General features: G+C 34.6%; 2 protein-coding genes across 2 annotated transcripts; both read right to left on the reverse strand.

Annotated features, from left to right (window-relative positions):
* Positions 1-10,765: 10,765 nt before the first annotated feature.
* Positions 10,766-12,035, reverse strand: LOC109163648 (transcription factor MYB57-like). The gene is made up of 4 exons (XM_019312401.1): positions 11,828-12,035; positions 11,602-11,731; positions 11,428-11,525; positions 10,766-11,278 (listed from the first exon to the last, which is right to left on the reverse strand). The coding sequence occupies exons 1-4, from the start codon at positions 11,940-11,942 to the stop codon at positions 10,929-10,931; spliced, it is 693 nt and encodes a 230-aa protein (XP_019167946.1). The 5' UTR covers positions 11,943-12,035; the 3' UTR covers positions 10,766-10,928.
* Positions 12,036-12,553: 518 nt separating this feature from the next.
* Positions 12,554-16,798, reverse strand: LOC109163647 (serine/threonine protein phosphatase 2A 57 kDa regulatory subunit B' beta isoform-like). The gene is made up of 2 exons (XM_019312400.1): positions 15,241-16,798; positions 12,554-13,201 (listed from the first exon to the last, which is right to left on the reverse strand). Exons 1-2 carry the CDS (start codon positions 16,396-16,398, stop codon positions 12,899-12,901), a joined length of 1,461 nt encoding a protein of 486 aa, XP_019167945.1. The 5' UTR covers positions 16,399-16,798; the 3' UTR covers positions 12,554-12,898.
* Between the last annotated feature and the right edge of the window lie 4,629 nt (positions 16,799-21,427).

The following is a 21,427-nucleotide window of genomic DNA, read 5'->3' on the forward strand; positions in this document are numbered from 1 at the left end:
TATTTATTTACTAAGTATTTTATATAAATATAATAAATATTAATATTTTGTTTAATACTTTCATATGATAACTACAATACACATCTCACAACACATGAAATATGTAGGGAAAAACTACCACTACCAAATATCAATATGCTCTTGTATGATAAAGAGTTCATTGTATCACAGTCATATATACAACAAGGCAAATCTAAAGCTTCCTACACTATAATCTTATTGCACGATTTATCTCTCTATGCGGTACCACCAGTAACCCAATTGCACACGACACACTACCAATAAAAAATAAAATAAAAAAGACATACTGAAGATGAAGACAATGACAATGCTACCCAAAAGAGAATTAAGAAGAATTAGAAAAATTTAAATCAAAAGTAGTATTTATTTTAGACTAAGTATTTAGACTAGAGTTATTACAAAGTTGCAAACAATTATTTTAGTGACATTTATAATCAATCTCTCATATATTATCTTGCATTTATATACTTTAAATTACCGATTTAATAAACAAATTCAATATTTATTTACCTATGCATAAACATCACCTATATAATAGGGATGGCAATTCAACCCGCCCTCGACGGAGAAAACCGGTCCCCACCTCAACGGGGGCGGATTCGGGAATTTTTTTCGGGGAACGGGGGCGGGGATGGGGAGAATTTCCCGATCCCCGCCGGGGTTGGGGACTGGGAAGGCATCCCCCGCCCCGTCCCCGGCCCCGGCCCCGGCCCCGGCCCCGATCCCCGTTCCCGATTCCCAGTATAATTAATATACTAGTTTTTTACGCGCATTGCGCGATTGGGATAATGCCCAATGCTTTTTTTTTTTAAATAAGTACTTTAAAGTATATTAAGACAGGATTATATTGAAATTGTTCATGCATAGATAATTGAAGGTTGAATTTGCGTATTTAAATAGGTAATTCTTCTATTTAATTCTTCTCCCAAAGGTTGAGTCCCCAACCCCAAGGCCCCCCCACACTCCGGCCCGACAGAGCATTGTGGGAAGTTGTAAATCACGGTGACTCAATGGTTCAGCAGACAGGGTCAAATGCTGATACGCACATGGAATCTGCCCACTTTGGACATAATTCCCGCACTGCCGCCGCCGAGGTTCAAACCTTGGTCTCTTCTCCCAAATACTACCCACTAAACCATTGAGCTAAGCCCGTGCGGGTTAAATAGGTAATTCTAAGTTTACAAATGCAAGATAATATAGTCAAGATTGATTATAATTGTCAATAAAATAATTGTATAGGTATGGTTGAAACCAAATACGGGACATAAGGGAGAACAAATAAAAATTAGGGCATAAAATATTATATATACTAATATTGTTTGAGAAGATTCCGATATTACGATTTGTGGTTAAGTTCTATTAAGACTTTAATATTAGAATTAGATTAATGGTGTAGTTATAATTCTATATTAGACTTTAATATTAGAATTAGACTAAGGGTGAATTAACGGAAAAATTAAATGGATAATCATATAATTAAGGATAAATTAGAAAATCTTAAAAGAAAAAAAAAAATAAAACCTGAACAATATGAACCATTCATTTGATTTAATAATTTGGCGGTCATTTTTTATACCCAATGTTAATAATTAAATAAATTCGCAGGTCAAATCCGCTAGTATAATCCGCTAACGCTAACCGCTAACTGCTGATTGTCAAACAAGGACATTGCGAGGTAGTTCTTACTTCAATTTGTTGTATGATTTAAATACTTTCTTTGTCACAAAATCTCTCAAGTAGTTAATATGGTTGACTTTATTAATTATATTTTTTTAATTTTTTCATGGTATTAATAAAATACTTGGTAAATAAATATATAGCATTATTTTGTATTATAACTTTGATATTTAATTAGAAAAATAGTGCACAAAAAAGATAATAGATAATGTAGTGAATATAATCAATTGATGAATTTGAATGTAAAAACTTTACATTTGAGAAAAATAAAGACAATATAACTAATGAAAATATTTCTTTTAATTAATTTATTGATAATTAATAATTTTTTTTCACTGAATAAAGACATTATAAGGATAATGTAGTGAATATAATCAATTAATAAATTTGAATATAAAGAATTTTTATATTGAAGAAAAATAAAGACAATATAACTAATAAAATTATTTCTCTTATTTAATTTATTGATAATGAATTTTTTTTTTTTTAATAAAGGCATTGTGGACACATAATTATAAGTTAAAGAAATACATATGTATTATTTTTTGTTGTAACTACTAAATTATTATTTATATAATTTAATAAGAGTAAAATAGAGTACTAATTATGCCAACTTTGATTGGGATGAGGTTCGAACCTAAGATTTTTTTCTATTAAAATCAATAAGTTAACGGTGAACTAACGACAATTCTTAAAATTTTAACGGAATTAGTAACGATGTGTGGATATTTTATGAAATTTTAGTGTAAAATTAAAATCTGATCAATCTTTCAATCAATCTGAGCCATTCATTTGATTAAAATCTGTGACCGCCATTTTTTCTACCCATTATAGGCCTAACTCTCTTGGGCTCTTATTAGTATAGTAGATAGTAGATAGATATATATATATATATATATATATATATATATATATATATATATAATAAACTTAAAAACAAAACATTTATGAACATTCACAATAGTGCTGCCTGGCTGTGCCGACTGTCTTTATAATAAAAACAAAATATTATAATATATATAATATTAATAAACTTAATTAGTCCAGTAAAACAAAACATTATAATATATATAATATTAATGAACTTAATTAGTCCATTAGTTTTTATTAACCTATTAGCTATTTCTTTTAGTTCAGTACTCAACAGTAATTTTGGTTTATTTTAATTAGTTCAGTAGTTTTGATTAAGTTATTAGTTAATTAGTTTAGTTTTAATTTGTTTTGATTAACTTATTAATTACTTATTATTGTTGTTGAATTGTCGGTAAATTATTTCTTGTTTTTTTTTTTTTTCATTGCATCATTCAAAAACGGGGCGGGGATTTCCCGTCCTCGAAAAATTCCCGCCGAGGAACGGGGCGGGGACGGGGAATGGGGATCTATTTCGGGGAAGGGGACGCGGACCCCATTCCCCGCCCCCGCCCCGCCCCGCCCCGCCCCGTTGCCATCCCTACTATATAATATTGCATTGATATACTTTGACATACTTATTTAAAAATAATTATTGGGCATTATCCCATTTGCACAAAGCGCGTAAAAAAACTAGTTTAAATAATAAATACTACATATAACTCCAACTTTTTGCCATATATTTTACTCCATGTGGATATTTTATGTATGATAAGAATTTTATTCTCTCAAAATACACTTAACACTTATCATTTTTCTAAAATAATATTAGAGAAAATCCCGCATTATCATAGACAAAATGGATACTTCTATTTTAAATTGTAATATATATTCATCATTTAAATAACCTTGTAATCTCATCGTCTAAATAACCTTTATTATCCCTTCATTCCAAGATAATAAAATTTAATAAAGGAATGATGACATACTATGAACTGATCAACTGCGCGCATGTGCATTCCCATACTGGTGCTGTCTCTTTTTGTATTTTGTTTTTCTTTAATTATTATCAAGTGAATTTACAAACTCTATCCTTTTGGATTGGGTGATCGGATAAACAGCAATTTTACTCCACGTTTTTCATAATATAATCACTCAAATATGAATATTGTTTGAAGAGTAAAGAGAAATACTTCAATTATTTTATCGGTTATATCTTTTGAAAAAAAAAATTTATTGAATATAATATAGGGCACACTCTCATGAGAACCACTCCATATGAGGGAACTAATTGTAATTAAAGTACATTGATCAAATTGCTAATAAAGAATCAACAATTGTAAAAAATTATCAATTCAAGAAGAATGTTGTCCTAAGTAACTATTAATGACACTGTGGTCTAGTGGCACGAAGTGACTCTCCCAAATACTACTCTTGGTAATGCTTGAAAAGTTGAACTGGTGCAAGAGGGGAATTCGTGTTTTGGAAACTGCAACTTATTCACCGTTTGTCCACCGTCAGAAATTGATTTTCAGTGATCAGTGATAGAGTCGAAGCCGGAAGCCAAAAGCCAGAGCTAGAGCCGGAAACCAAGCTCTAGATTTCCAAAACTACAGACCAGAGATATGCATATGATTTTTTGTTTTTTTTTAATAACACTCATTTTATGAATGACACTCAATTTTTTTAATAAGTAACATTCATTTGTTTTTTATAAATACACTCATGAATTATACTCCTTCCATCCTATTTTATGTGTCTGGTTCAATTAACGAGACTTGATTTAAGTTATTTTTAATCTAATTTATCATAATATTAAGTTTAATATTAGTATACAAAATTATATATTTAGAAACTACATTAAAAGTACTACGGAGTATTAAACACAAAAAAAAAATATTAAAGAAAATAAACAAAGAAGAAAGAGTTGGTTTGACCAATGAATAGTAAGTATGACAGATAAAATGAGACATAGGGAGTACAATTTTACTCATTTCCAGAAAAATGAACTAAACACACAAAGACTATTTTCGGGAATGCAACGAAACACTAGAAATGAAAATATTTTCAAGAGAATATATGACCCATTTTTCAGAAATCATTTTCCTGATTTTCAAATACACCTTTAATAGAGTGAGATATATTGTTGCAACTAATATTGTTAGTGTGTATCGCAATTCACGTAATTTTATTTACTTGTTCCTTGTAAAAATAAAATAAAAAAGACTTATCAGTGTAACCAAAAAAAAAAAAAAAAAAGGTACATTTTATGATGTGTCCAAAAACAGTGACTTCTTGCTCATTCGTGTTCCTCATTGTGATTTAAGAGCAACCATACTAGTTTAGTTTTTTCACAAATTTTTAGGAGTCAAGTAGGAGAGAAGGATGGAGGAAAAAAAAAAAAAAAAAAAAAAAAAAAAGAACAATAAGTGAGAGTGGTGACCAACTAATGTGCCCACTGAGCATTGCTAGCTTAGTGCGCTTAACGTGCACCAACAACTTTTATTTATTTTATTAATTCTTTTGGTGGAGCCTACATTAGGAGACAAAAAAAACCACCTAAAAACTACTCATGGTAATGCTTGAAGTCTACCCAGGCTTGAAGTCAATGACTAGTAAAGGGAAAAAATGAAATTAGAATGGCTTTTAGCAATGTAACAAGAAAAACAAAACATTTTATAAAAGATCCTAAAACAGTAATTTCTTGCTCTTTTCTCTCCTTCAAATCTAAGAGCACCCTTAGCAGTAGATATTATTTGATTTTTGGAACAGTAAGTGGTGACCTGGGGAGAGAGAAAGCAAGAGAGAAAACAAAATGGTTTCCTCTGCAAAAATTAGATTTTAGAACAGTGTAATGATAAGATAAACAAGGGAAATTGTGTGTGTTTCATGCACATCAAAGCCAAGCCGGGGGTGTGCAATGCACGCGCCTGCTGGCGCATTATGAAGCTTTTTTTTTTTTAATTTTTTTATGAGTGTCAGGTCAGTTTGTTTTTTTTTTTTTTTTTTTCCTTTTTTCTTTCTCTTTTCTCTTTCCTAATCACACTTACAAAAATCACAAAAAAAAAAAACAAAAAAAAAAAAACAAAAAAAAAAAAAAAAAAACTACACTACTAAGGATGCTTTAAGAGACCCTAACTTCAATATAACGAAAGTTATTAGAGAACTCATTCAACAATATTACACATGCATAATTACTTAATTAGACATATATATTTACGAGGCAAATTTTGGTATGAATTGAATGGAAAATCATCATAATTCTTCTTTTCTTGACGGTTAAATTCTTTAACCATCATCCAAAATCTGTGAAGCCGCTCAATTTCGTTAACATTAGAGCATCCTCAAGAGTGAGTTTTTTTTTTTTTTCCCAATTTTTGCAGGTGACATAGAATATGTCTCACTAAATGGAGTAAGATATATTCTTAGGAGAGTGTGACTTGGAGGAGAGGGGAGGCATGCAAGAAAGAGAAAATAAAATTTAGAGGATGGATATTTTTTTTTTTTTTGTGGTGCACATGAGAAGAAAAAAAAAAAGGAAAATGTTTCACATGCCAGGAATAAAAATGGTATTATTAACGCGCCCGCTGGGTGCGCCACACACGCAACAGGCGAAACTTTTTTTTTTTTCCTTCTCTTCCTGGTCACCATAAAAATACTATCCCTTCTTGGAATTTTATTTTTCTCTTTCATGTCTTCTCTCTCCTCCAACTCACACACATTTGTTTTTTAAGGAATAATGGTCAAATAGACCATCACACAATAATGCAATTAGGCCACTGAACCTAAAAAAAATAAAAAATACAATTGAATCCCTAAACTAACCAATTTCATGCAATTAGTCCAATTTGCAATTTTTTTCATGTTTCTAACAGGTCACCCCAAATTTAAAATATTTTTTAAAAATTATTAATTAAAAATAATTATTTAATTAAAAAAAAAAAAAAAAAAAAAAAAAAAAAAAAAAAGCACGAAGAAACCTTCTTTCATCTCCGGCCATGGTTTCTTTGTCTCCGGCCATGGAGACGAATCCATGGCCGGAGAATATACATATACTGATATACTTACCTTGCTTCTTCTTCTCCCCAAAGCAGATCAATGCCTCTCTCTCGTGTATCATCTCTCTCTCCCTCCCTCGCCTTTTCTTCTTCAACCAAGCACCAAACAAGCCTCCATCTTCTTCCTTCTGTTGTATAAATAGGGTTGAACCTGGTATAATAACAATGTCATACACGTATCGATAATATACGGGTACTATGAATTTAGGCTGGAATGCTGGAAAAAACACGGGAAAAGGAAAAAGAATGTTTTTGCGACGTGTTATAATTAACACTGCATTACAAGCATTTCACGACCAGGGTATCGTGTGCTTTCAACTTGCAAACGCAAAACTCAAGACCACTCAGGACCTCTTTGTATGCTCAGACTATAAGGAGGGAAAGGAGAGGAATTGTAAGAGAATTGGTGTGTTTAATAACGATGTTGGGAGTTGCTTTATATAGTAAGCATTCCCCTCCATCACAGCCACAAGGTAAGCGAGAGAGTGTGTCCAAAGGACTTGCGCAAGGCATGCTGGCCACTCAAGGGAGCGCATGTCACGCTGGCCACACAATGATGATTACCAATTCTCCTAGTCATCTTTAAATTTCCAACAATCCCCCACATATTTAAAGAGGAAAGGGAAAAAAGATAATGTCTGAGCGAAACCCTAAGAGCTGATTTTAATATCAGTGACAGGTCTTGAACTGACATGTGAAGCCACCGAGTGTTTTACTCCCTGTAAGTAGGATGTTTCTTTGAACTTTCCAGGTTAGTAAAACTTGAACTCAGGTGTTCACGTCAACTCAGATCAGGTTCTACACAGTCAAACACTTTGACTGATAATCAATCCTTGTTTAGTCTAACTCTATTTAGACTTTCAACTCTGTCAAGTCTATCTCAGCATAGACTACCTTGAGCACACGTTTCACATTGAGAATATGATTCATTAGATAAGTTTGACAATAAACACATATTTTTCAGTCTGTTTAAACAATTTAAACCAACATGACCTAGTCTACCATGCCAAACATTAACAGAGACAGCAATATAAGCAGAAGGGGAAGCATCATTCTTATTGAGTGGGTTTGGACCATGCCAGTTTCGAACAAAGTCATTAATAGTTGGACGACGACTAGGGCCCTCAACAACAAGGGGTTCAAGTCTAATTACAGTTACGTCTAGCACAAATAAGCCACCAAGTAGATATCCCTTCCCAAAGAATTTTCCACAGCGAGTCATGACCAAACGATCAGACTCAAACACCATCTTAATCCCAGCCTTATTCAGCAACGCTCCAGAGATTAAGTTTCTTCGTAGGGAAGGGACATATAACACATTTTTCAACAATAACTGTTTCCCTGAATATAACATGAGATCTACTAACCCTCTACCACTTACCTGAGAGGCGCTTGAGTTTCCCATTAAGACTCGTTCTCCTTCAGAAATAGGTTCAAACACCATGAACATGCTCTTATCGTTGAAAAAGTGGCGGGAAGCTCCCTTGTCTACCACCCACTCATCTGGATTTTCCATTGTGTTCACTTTAGTTATCACAGTTGCAACCACTTCATTGTCCGTGTTCTCTGTCAGGTTGGCTTGGTTCTTGTGCCTTTCATTGCCGGCATTTTGACTTTCACCACCCTTCTGATGATAGCATTGTGCAGCTCGGTGTCCCCGTTTTCCACAAATGAAGCACTCGCTGCCTTTACCCGTTTTTTGAATTTTCCCATTTTGACGCGGTTATTGATGTTACTTTTCACGTTCCTCTTTTGGTTTTTATTATGGTCACCTGCTTTAGGCATGTCATAGCCAACAGTAGTTTCAACATCGCTAGCTTTTATATTATCAGTAAGTGTTGTTGACCTTTGTACTAAGCAATTTTCCTCCTCTATGTTTAGGCTATTGATTAGTTACTGGAGTGTGTAATTGCGGTGGTCATGCTTCATTTTGTTCTTGAAATCCACCCACGACTCAGGCAACTTGTCAATGAGTGCATCGGTTAAAACTACATCATTTACGACAGCTCCCTCAGCCTGCATATCTGAAACCAATTTCTCAAAGTCGTGTACATGTTCCACAATGGACTTGGAGTCGGACATTTGAAAATGCAACCACCGCCCCACGGCATACTTTCTTCTACCGGCATCATCAGTGCCATATTTTTCTTTCAACAAGTCCCAAATGACTTTGGAAGACCTTTGCCCAGAAAACATGTCAAATAGGGAATTTGTCATGCGTTTGAGAATCGATGCACGAGCTGTTTTATTGTATTTTTCGTATTTAGCACAAACCTCTGGGTCACATCCACCTTCTTTGATGCAAATGTGTTCTCAAGCTCCTTGTTCGAATCTGTTGACGTAGTCTCCGTAGCTGGAAAGTCAGTAAGCAGCACAAACTTCGCAGGATCTTCATAGATAACGTAATCGACATCCTGGGACTCTAGTAGCATGATGATCTTCGCATCCCAGCGTCTGTAGTTGAGGCCACCAGTTAGTGGTTCGACATCAGCAGGCTTCGTAGGGTGAGACATTGTTAACTTATGAAATGCTTTTAACTGTTGTATAAATAGGGTTGAACCTGGTATAATAACAATGTCGTATAGGTATCGATAATATACAGGTACTATGAATTTAGGCTGGATAAAACACGGGAAAAGGAAAAAGAATGTTCTTGCGACGTGTTACAATTAACACTGCATTAAAAGCATTTAACGACTAGGGTATCGTGTGCTTTCGACTTGCAAACGCATAACTCGGGACCTCTTTGTATGCTCAGACTATAAGGAGGGAAAGGAGAGAAATTGTAAGTGAATTTGTGTGTTTAATAACGATGTTGGGAGTTGCTTTATATAGTAAGCAGCCCCCTCCATCCCAGCCACAAGGTAAGAGAGAGAGAGTGTGTCCAAAGGACTTGCGCAAGGCATGCTGACCACTCAAGGGAGCGCAAGTCACGCTGGCCACACAATGAGGATTACCAATTCTCCTATTCATCTTTAAATTTCCAACACCTTCATCTCCCACGTGCAGCTTGAACCTTCGCCCTTTCTCCTGCTACCTTGAACCTCCAGTCTCCTCCCCCTTCCCCTCTTGGTCGACAGTGATGATGAGAAGCAAGCATGTCGACGGCCATTGTGGAGCTTGGTAGCAGTTGCTCGGTGGTGGTTCGGTAGCGAGTAGAGAAAGTAGCAGGAACGAGCAAATCCGGCGAAGCTTCTTTCTCCGGCGAACAGTAACGACGTCAAGGCTGGGTCTTCACCCGTGACCTCCCTTCTTCCCCGGCGTAGCAGCTGGTCCGACGAACAGGACAGTAGACACTTTTTTTTTTCTTTTTTCTTTTTTAATTTTAAATAATAATATTTAAAAAATATTTTAAATTTGGAATAACCTGTTAAAAACTTTGAAAAACTTGCAAATTGGACTAATTGCATGAAATTGGTTAATTTAGGAATTCAATTATAGTGTTTTTTATTTTTTTTTAAAGGTTCAGTGACCTAATTGCATTATCGTGTGCAATTTGATGACCTATTTGACCCTTAATTTTATTTTTTTTTTTAACAAATTCACTCTCTTTTCCATCAAAACAAAAAACCCCTCAATAACTTCAGTTGGGGATGCTCTTATTGACGTTGCCAGACATATATGGGCTGGTTCTAGTGAGGCAGCCTCCTCCTGTGCAGATGTGTGGACAAATCTAGACTAGTGGATAAACTCAAACCAACGGCTATAAATCAATAAAAATGAGAAAAAAATTAAGTGAGCTCAAATCAATGGTTGAAAATTAATGAAAATGGGGAAAATGTGGCACTATATATTCATGTGTATGTTAAAATAATGAACATTTTGGGGTAAGATAATATATTTGTGTGTTAGAATAATGTACTATATGTCTCAGACTAATAAAATTTCTGAGTAAAATAATGTATTTTATGAGTTAGAATAATGTATTGCATGTGTTAGAATAAGAGTATATTTTATGAGTTAGAATAATGTATGATATAATTTGTATGTTAGAATAACAAAATTTCAAGAGTAAGATAATGTATTTTATGAGTTAGAATAATGTACTTATGTGTTTGAATAATGTATTTTATTAGTTAGAATAATGTGCTTTATATATTTTTTGACCACGGTCCACGCAATAATTGCTCTTCCAAGGCTTGAAGTCGATGACTAGTAAATAGAAAAATGAAAAGAGAAACCACAATAAAGCAGCAAAGAAAGTTCTTAATTACAGTAATCCACTTGTCCATAATTTAGATATATATATACAAGCATGTCCAGTTGTAAGGTTCTTTTTTCTTCATTTTTCACTGAGAACAGAAACCTGAAGAATGTTTGGTTTTAACTAGTGTTGTCCCAGATGGAAGATGAAGCATAATCCCATATGGTACCAATGCAGGAGTAATCAGAGGTCCATCGAGGATGACAACACCACTGATTTCTGCTGCAACTTTCTCCATCCCCATGATGTTCCATCTCGCTATCCTCGTGAGACCAGCTCGACATCCAATCCCATAATCTTTCTTCGTATGGAGAGCTCACGAGCGCATAATCTGGCAACTCAACTACCTCTGAAGAATCAACAGAGGAACCCAAAGAACCATCCTTGAAGGAAGCGCGGTCTGCAGTGGTGCAAGAACGCCAGGAAGTATTCATCTGTTGAGCTTTGTTTGAAGTATTCTTGAAGCATTCTGTTGAGGAAGCAGTAAATGTGTATTCTCACTAACAATTTAAACTTTTAGTTAAAACCGAACAGATTCATCAAAACATACTGAAAGGACATTAACCTTTGTTATTAGTAACAACATTAATAAGAGCAGAATGTTGTAGGGTACTGCACCTTGTTCTCGAAGAATTTTCTTCCTCAAGTGGCCTCTCCAGTAGTTCTTTATGTCATTATCAGTTCTTCCTGGCAGCTGTTTAGCTATCTTTGCCCACCTGCAAGGATATAATTACAATCAGGGAATAACCAGATGACTTAATTTAAAGAGGAACAGTAGAAAACCAACCATACTTGTTTCCCCATTTTCTCTGAAGTTCAATAATCAGAAGCTCTTCTTCTGTGGTGATGCGACTGCGCTTTATATTGGAGCGGAGGTAGTTCATCCATCTTAACCTGCAGCTCTTGCCAGTCCTCCTCAACCCTGCATATGAGAAAGTATACAGAATGCATGCAAAATCTCAAAATGTTTTAACCAATCCCAAATACTCAAGTGGTTCTGCAGCTAGCTGTTGCATACCTGATGCCTTAGCTAATGCATCCCACCGGCGTTCTCCTAAAGAGGCAACAGCAGCAGCCAGTTTCTCGTCTTCCTCCTCAAGCCAAGGACCTTTACGCAATGTTTCTTTCTCCATTGCAATACAAACTCAAGAGTATTAGAAGCCTGTTTATATACATATGACATGATGTGGTCATAATATCCAAAGGCTAAGAGATGAACCAGAAATACTTACATGGGCAAAAGTGGGTGGAAAACAGGATAGCTAGTTTGTGGGGACTCCACCACTCCCTTGGATGTGTCCTCATAGTCCTGAGGCCTCCATTAGCTCATCAAAGGAAATATTGAATTCTCATTTCTCAAGGATGGAGTTGTATCTCACTTTTGGCATCACCATTTTTGGTAAAATAGACACATGCTGTCTGCTCAAAAGTACTTTACATACCAGTTTGCATTTAGATTTTTGTCTCATTCCATTATAAAACTATCAAGTTCAAGTTTAATATGCATATGCCTGTGATCAGATAGGAAGAAATCAATTAAGGAGATAAGCATAGTGCTTTGGTACACAGCTGATATCCAAAAATGCAATGCATCTTAGACTCTCCACACCCCACACCCCACAACCTAAAACCTTTTCTAAGACTTCAATCCCCCCAAACCAAACCTCACCTCACCACTAGGCCAAGGATTATTGTCAATCCCAACTTAAACCAACACAATTCCTAAGATTAAAGCTAAAGTCAGTGGCAAATGGAACTCAACATAATATTTCTATGGGAAATGAAAAGTTCAAAGAAGAAATACACAGATACTTTCACAAATCATTTGTATGCAGCAACATGACACTCACAGCAATCAATACATTAGAATTACATTACTTGCTGTGCTGCTTTAATATTTCAACAACTTGGCTCATTGAAAATAAACAGGAATACCGATGGAAAAGCATGTTGAGGGATTATGCTTCCCTAATTGGATAGCATTTAATCCATATCATTATACAGAAGAAGCATGTGTTCAGGATCATGCATCCAATTTGGATAGCACCTTATCCTGCCTTAATCAATCAGGTATGAAATGGATGTCCTCTTAGCCTCCATTGGCTGCTGCAGTTGTTAGTTTCTGCCACCTTAATTCTCGTTGCCCTTCCACTTCTGCAGTACGAGCCACTCTCTCTGCATACTGTCTTTGGCACTCCTCAAACAAATCAGCATCCATTTCCACGAACATATTCCGGACATTGACAGTCAGACCATTGACACTTGTATTCCAATGATCTTGTATATTCTTTTCCAGAGCCTCAAAGATAATTGGCAAAATGACATTCCGATTCTGGGAAATCAGGCTTACTATGTGTTCATTGTTCCACAAAAATAGTGCACGTTCTGCAACCTGAAATACAATGTTGATTGAGATGCTCAGAAACATTGCAATAAATAGAATCTTCCATAATCAAAATCTTTCCAACTCTAAATTTGATACGAAGTAGACATTTAAGAATTTCACTTTGCACTTGATGGTGATTAGATATAGTATTCAATGGTTGTGAGATGTAAAAGTAGGAAGAACTGAAGTAATGATTTTTCTAGGCAGGGTTAGGCTGTAGATGTTTGTGTGATAGAAACGGTTATTCTAAGATGGAGAAGACAAAGATAAGGGGAGAAGGAATGAGAAGGCTAGTGATGGTAAATGAAGTGGATTTAAAGGTTGGTGTCTAATGATGGTCACTAGTTACAAATGATGTTGACAGTACTAGAAAGGAAGTAATTCAGGTGCAATGGTGCACGGGTCCATGGATACCTGGGATAGGTTCTACTAGGAAAGTTTGAAGACCCATTTGCTCCTGTTGTGTAATAATGAGGAGATATTGACCTACTCCACTATGCAGTATTACATTGGCTCCCTTGTTATTGGCAAGGGCACAATAGACTTGAAGAACAAAATGTGTAGTCATATTAGCAAAAATAGAAGCAATCTGCAATCAATAGAAATCCTAAAGCAGACTGGTTGCTAGATGGATTGCATGTGTACATCCTTAACATAACTAAAGGATGCCGAACACTGAATTGGTGAAATGAAGGTTAGAGACTTTATGGTTTGGGAATGAATCCAAGAAGCAGGCAGTGAAAATTGGATGAGTGGAGTATGAGGAGTATTGCGCAGAGCAAAAATGGTGAGGATATCAATGGTAGGATTGCAGAGACCATTTTGGGAAGCAAACATTTAAAAAAATTAACTATCCATGGCTATGGCCTTAGCCTTTGGAAGTTATGATATAATTTAGCAGATAAAAGACTAGGGCACTCATGAGGCAAGCCTTCTCTCTGTTCATGGGAAAATTATACCATGGACCAAGGTCCATCTTGCATCGTGGACCTTGGTCCAAAATTACATTCAGATTGTGTCTATAGTGAACATATTATGTGTATGCAGTTAACATTTTATGTACTCCGTAACATATTATGTATCTGCAGTTAACATATTATATGCATGCAGTTAACAGGTTATGTGCCTGTAAATAAATTGAAGGCACATAATATCTTAACTACAAGCACATAATATGTTAACTGCATGCACATAGGCACATAATATGCAGTTAACATATTATGTGTCTGACTGCCTGTAGTTAACAAATTTTGTGCCTTCAATTTATTTACATAATTATTTACATGTACATAATTTATTAACTGGAAGCACATAATATGTTAACACAACACATAATTTTTGAACCAGGGTCCACAATGCAAGGTGGACCCTTGTCCATGGTATAACAATTGCTGTTCATGGTGCAGAAGGACGTCCCAGAGGCATTCCGTAAGCAGAGGAAAAACAAATTTTGGAAGATATGGGAAGAAATGACAGGTTCAAACACATGGGGCAACACAAGATTCCTCAAAAAGAATAAGAAACCACAAACAAATAATTTCCTGACCAAATCCCATAAAGTGATTTAACTATAGCCATAGAAAGAACAACTGGTCATAAATATCAGCATGTAAAAATTTTGGAAATTGTACTAATGTTTTCTACACAACTCTTCCATTGTGCAGACACATAAACTTGCCCATAAATATGCTACTTAGGCATATCAAGAGCAAGCCACAAGTCAACCTTTTACAACACTATCTTACCCATTAAAGACATGCTAAGCAGGCAAATCGCATCAATGACCAACCAATAGCAAAACAAGGAACAAGCAAATACTTTTCCTAAGCATAGGACAAATGAAGTTGTCAATTACCCGTGTTAAAGAACAAATTGAGACTTGAACAAATGGAAATTTCAACTTCAGCCAGCATTTTACATTGGGAAAATATTAACTAAGACTACAAATCAAGTAACTTCAGAATATTATGCAAACGCAGCAAACAAGATGCAAATAGTTCAAATATCACTCATAAGTCATAATTATTAGAGAAATTCCCTCTGACCTGAAAGTGTAAACTGCTAAGGCAAGAAGCTATCTGTTTAAAAAGCGGAACCATGCAGCGCTGAAATTCTGATGCCTGTGTGGCATCCAAAACTTCTTCAATTTCCGCAAGAAAAAGAAGCTCCTTTTGGCAATTAGTGACAGGCCAGCATTTCAACAAACCTCTTATAACCACATCAGCCAACTTGTAATCCTTATCCACAAACTGAACAATACAGTATGACAACTGCTGATGATATGTTGCAACAGACTTGGGCTTGTGAAGCGGTACAAGTGCCCGAACAAGAAACAGTTTGTGTTCCTCCTTCATTGGCAATGCAAACCCATTTATTATACTCCCTAAAATCTCCAAAATCTCACCTATGCCACTGTGTTTATCTGACTCATATATGAACCGATAAAAGATATTACCAATTGCCTTTCTGATAAATGGCCGGTGCACCATGAATTTCCCATATATGCGGTGAAGAATTGTCTTTAAATACTCTCTTTCCCTTGGGTCCTCGGAGTTAAACAAATCCAATAACTTCAAAAGGAACGTGTGATCAATGAACCGCTTTGCCACCTTTGCATCAGTTTCAGATGAAACCACATACCGCAAAAGCAGCTCATATACTAGATGTAAATGTGGCCATGAAGGCTCAAGATAGGGCTCATCCTCTTCAGCGTCTGCATTCTCTGATCCCGTGATCTCATGCAAAGCCGAAGGCAAGCACCGGAAAATATTGATAGATATCATCTTTATCAGTTCCTCCTGGTTGCTGTCGCAGATTTTCCCAGAACCCGATTGGATAAATTCTATGAGCTCCACAAGGGTCTGCCTCTTGATATCCTTCTCCCTCATCATCTTCAACATATCCTTGAAGTCGAACTGGAAGCAACATATCTGAAGCTTCCTCAAAAACAAGTTCTGCTGCTCCGATGCCGGCACGTCGCGGAACCTCGGCAAGGTCTCAATAGTCACCGGCGCCGGTGCCGGTGTCGGCACAGAAAAAAGCGCCGACTGCACAGAATTCATTCCAATTGAAGAATGATTCACCACCACACTAGCAACAGAAACTGAGCCAGAGCCTCGCCTTCCCGGCGCCCCATCGCCAAATTCCCCATCATCCGGCTTCGGCACCTTCCGGTGTCCCCTTTTTATAAACTTATTCAACATTTCTCCCCAACCGATACAAAAACCCTAGACCCAAATTATGTACATCTCAGTGCTCCGAGAACATATGCATGTATATTTACCATGATGACACACAAAATCAACAGACATAAATTGAAAAAGCCAACGTCAAAACCAATGAAGAGGCCTTGAATTTATGCAATTGCGCATTTCAATTACACGACAATTGGAGGATCTAATGAGGAAGAGAAGCATAGGCAAGGGTAGATTGTTGGACCGCGGCGGCCATCCATGACCGCCCGGCGGTCCGACAGAAAGGAGATTCCGGCGATCACCTGGAGAAGAAGCAGAGAGGAGAGAGAAAGTGCGTATATTAGCGGGGATTAATATTAAGTAGTAGGGTGGTTTCCCTTTCGACCCTTCCCCCATTTTTCTCTTCCTTTTTTTTTTCTTTATTTTCTCAATCACACATCAATGTTTGTGTTTCTATACATTCTTCTTATACAATAAAGTCATGTTTTTTTTTTTTTTTTTTTTTTTTTAAACACAATAAAATCTTTTATATCTATATTTGACAAACCTAGCTAAAAGTTAAAAATGAGCTGAAAGTTGAAAAGTTATAAGCTAATTGTTAATGCTTGAAAATGTTTGGTAAAATTAACTTTTTGATAAACTGATAAATATAAAAAGACAAAAATGACATCTTTATAAAATTTAAATTAATTTGTTTACATATTAAAATTTAACATTTTGTCTTAAAAGGAATTAACATTCTAAAATAAAACTATTAGCATAATCATGATCTAACATCCCATAATGGAGTAACAATATTGTTGCGAATCTCATTCATCTAATAATAATAATAATAATAATAATAATAATAATAATAATAATAATAATATTTGTGGTGAAAGTTGCGGATAAATGAGAAGAGAAAAGAATTTTAATTGGGAAGGGTAAAGGATGTCATTTCTTTAAAATAATAAGGACAAAAAAAAAAAAAAAAAAAAAAAAAAAGGTTAGAAAGCTACTAGCTTATTTTGAAACACTATCTAAGATAGCGTTCCAATTTTAAGCTACGAGCTTATTTTAGGAACATTACCAAACAGAGCTTATAGCTTATTAGTAACTTAAAATAAGCTATCAGTTTCTAAATAAGCTCGGCCAAATAGACTCTATGTATGCACTTTATTCGGTGAATTGTAATATATATGTATAAGTATTGGATCAAATAAGAACAAGTTCTTATGAGAGAAATATAATAACAATCAATCTTAACCTTACATTTGAAAAAAATTGGACGGATCATATCATATTTTTTTAAAAAAATACAGTGTCATTTTCGTAATTATGACCAACTTTACTATGCAAACTTGAACACTAAAGTCTGTAATTTTTAGAGTTTTCCAAGTTTGCACATTATTATTAATATTAACGAGGTGCGCGATGCGCGTTATGCAATGCCCAATAGAGATTGAAGTAAACAACTTGTGTGACCAAATACAAGTGGACGTTTTTTGACTTTCGTGTTATTTGCAGGTTTAGTCCTTCACTTTTAAGCCAAACACTTTTCTCTAAACTTTAAAATCAAGCGCTCATAAAAAGAATTTTAGTATGTAGGGTCCTTACAGTACAATTTGCCTTGTAATGTCCTTTTGTCAAGGACAATTACGTCATTTATTAAGTGGTGTCTTAAATATAATATTGCCTCAGCAAAATGATTGGCAAACCCTATTGTGCAGTCTTCACTTTGTTGTTCACTGCCATTGTTGTTCTTTAGTGTCGAATGGAGAAGATAATACATCACCAGTCATGTCGCTCTAGTAATACAAGGACATCTCGTTTTAGGCAGTGTGTAGAGATAAGAGACTGTCAACGGTGTGGGAATGAAATGCACATCACCACCTCTTGGACATAACAAAATTCAGGAAGGAGGTTTTGACAATGTTTGGCTGTATCAATGAGTACAAAGCTGGACTTGAGTTCATGTGCTTTCAAATTATTGTTAATTTTTTTTTCTTTATTTTGTTTTAGGGTAGGAATGGTTATGGATATTTTGAGTGGGCATATCATCTCATGTGTGCAAGGGAAAATATAATAATACCAGAACTTCTGAAGAGGATAAACCGAAATGAAGAAGAAAGTGAGAGGCTAAATTTGATGTTACGGAGAACACGAGTTTACTACTTCAACTCTTATAAGTGTAAATTTTTTTTAAGTTTTGCAATTGTATTTGTAGTTAGTGTTTTGTTAAGTTATTTATATGGGACAAAATGTAAGTATAGTTAAAAACAATAAGGAATTGATGTAGTTGATAATGTGAAAATGTGAAGACTCGAACATAATAATATTAATGTAAAATAGTATGTCAATTTCTGGTGAAATGTGGATGTGATGTCACAGAATAGAAATGTTTTCGGCTTTCATGGAATTAAGAATTAAAAATGATATGCACTCGATGTTTAATCATTTTACAAGTTAACTTATAGACGTACTTATTACAATTCTATTCGATTTATAATTCTAGATTGAACCAATAATTTCGTAATTTGAAATCCCTAAAGGATAAAAACAAGACATTTAAATAAAGAAAAAAATATGTTAGTAACATAAAAAAATTTTCTGGACCCGTAGATTTCTGTTTGCGTGCACTATTCTTCGGTATGGCGACTGTCTGAAATAGGTAGGCGGTTGTACAGTCCTATATATAGACTTCATTATAGTTAACGTCTGCCTTTGAACTTCTTCTACTTTTAAATTTTAAACATTCGAACGTAAAACGGTTCAGAGAACATCGTAGTATCGTACACAAGCCTCAACAATAAAAGCTCATATACTCACCCAAGTATAACGTTGTTCGTATAGCTAAATAAGTAGGAAAATATAGAGAAGTTAATGGGATGGTATAGGAATTAGCCTTTTAATTGCTGCACACTGTACACTTTCAAAAATGCATTCACGCCCTTTTTATATCAATATATTTTGGACGTAACAAACCCCATTTTTAGCTGCAATATTTCTTTAGAATAATGACTACTACTCATTTCAAAACTTGCCTGAAGACTACATCTTAATAACAAATTCTGTTAGTAGATTTTGCATCCTATTGTGTTATCCTCTTAAGCATATACAGATTGTAATACAGAGTCTAAAAAATAGCCTAACAGGACTAACTAAGTTTTGACAAATAATATAGGGAAAATGACACTTTTTTCCCCTGAGTTATATACTTATAGCACTTTTCCCCCTCAATTATTCAAATGGCTGTTTTTCCCCCTAAAATGTTAAATGGACATATTTACCCTTAAAATAAATATTTTATTTATTTTTCTTCTCCAACAAATTATGGCCATAATTTGGTTCAAACCAAATAAACACTATAGCAACCAAACCGAAATATTCCAATTACAATTTAGAATCGAAACTCGATATTTAGAGTTTATTAAAATCCCGGAACGGACGATTCATGTTCCGAAATGAAAAAATAAAATACATTTATTGTTGAATTTAGACTATTTTTAAAATAAAAATAAAATTTTAAAATAAAAATGGTTCAAAATCGCGAATCGGGTCCGGAACCGCCAGTTCACGGTTCAGGATCCACTTTTTTTGATTCATAATTTTAATAAATTGAAATCCAAATATTGGGTTCTAGATCTGAATCATAACCGGAAACTTTTAATTCAATTGCTATAGTGTCCGATTCAGTTCGAACCGAATCGTAGTCATCCCTACGTATACACAATAATTTGTTGGAGAAGTAAACTAAATAAAATGTTTATTTTAAGGGTATAAATGTCAATTTAATATATTAGGGGGGAAAAACAACCACTTTTAGAATAATTGAAGGGACTAATGTGCTTACCTAAATAATTGAGGGGGAAAAAGTGCTATAAGTATATAACTCAGGAGGAAAAAGTGTCATTTTCCCAATAATATATTAACCTTTACAATCTCCCTCTTTTGGTAATTATTATTTTTCAAAAACAAACACATAGATTCTTAAGGCTATTAAAAGAAATCATTAGAATTTTATTTATCAAAACAAAAGCCTTAAGACATGTTGTGTGGACAAGCAAAGCACCATATTAATAAAGATAACTAGAGACTGAGAATAAATAATTGAATCTGCCAAGAAGATCGACCATGATCCATCCATAACGTAACATATCTATTCATTCACCACAATAATCAACACCAATCATCATACGCCACTTAGATAATCCCCATAAGACAATCACATCCATCAACAAGATAATCCATCAAAACGATAAAATCCTTGCTTACATAAAATGCCATATATTAAACTTGAAAATGGCAAGTGTATCTTACTTTCCTTTTTGCATAACTAAAGGACATAATATGTGAGAAGATTAATTCACCCAAGTTGAACTCAATCATATTACCTACTTTGAACAATAGAGTAGCCATCCTTTTGGACACGGTGTGTGGTAACAGTAGGTAACCATTCATCTTTTATAACTTTCACCCATAAATATTTTACTATTGGTATATCATATACCGACATTAAATTAATTTCTCTGGTAAAATTAAATCTTCAATTTCACAATGATATATTTTAAGAGTCTACATTAAAAATATAAGAGAGAACATACATGCTATTATATGTGTGAAAACACTAATATTGTGAGTTGATATAATGATTGAAGGTATTTGGAGTGGTGGTGAAGCAAAGAAGAATAATGATTTGCCATGCAATACAAATAAAGATTGTGTAGCTCCCGATCCTTTGAGTACTTGCATGCTATTCTGACCATCTTGATATTTTCTTTTTTTTTTTTTAATTTAGTACGACTGATGTCTGATGCCATGCTACAGTTTGTTAAATACAAAGAATGCAATCATCTCAAATCTATTTCGTTTCCCCCACATTGTACTATGTCGTATATCATGGTTGGATGATTAGAGTAAAACTATTGGTACAAGTTTTTTTTTTTTTTTTTTTTTTTTTTTTTTTTTTTTTTTTTTTTTTTTTTAAGGTTTCCTAGAAATAAATAAATATAAAATAAAATAAAATAAAAGCAGGTTGATTGACAATTGGCAGACACTT

Source organism: Ipomoea nil, unplaced genomic scaffold (assembly GCF_001879475.1).
Source record: "Ipomoea nil cultivar Tokyo-kokei standard unplaced genomic scaffold, Asagao_1.1 scaffold3030, whole genome shotgun sequence".
In the NCBI taxonomy this organism is placed as follows: domain Eukaryota; kingdom Viridiplantae; phylum Streptophyta; class Magnoliopsida; order Solanales; family Convolvulaceae; genus Ipomoea; species Ipomoea nil.

Coding starts and splice junctions, on each gene's coding strand:
- LOC109163647 (XM_019312400.1), bottom strand. CDS start 16,398: ATGTTGAATAAGTTTATAAAAAGGGGACACCGGAAGGTGCCGAAGCCG. Junction 13,202..15,240: donor TTAGCAGTTTACACTTTCAG/GTCAGAGGGAAT, acceptor ATTGTATTTCAG/GTTGCAGAACGTGCACTATT.
- LOC109163648 (XM_019312401.1), bottom strand. CDS start 11,942: ATGGAGAAAGAAACATTGCGTAAAGGTCCTTGGCTTGAGGAGGAAGAC. Junction 11,732..11,827: donor TGCATTAGCTAAGGCATCAG/GTATGCAACAGC, acceptor TCTCATATGCAG/GGTTGAGGAGGACTGGCAAG. Junction 11,279..11,427: donor GAAAATTCTTCGAGAACAAG/GTGCAGTACCCT, acceptor CTTCCTCAACAG/AATGCTTCAAGAATACTTCA.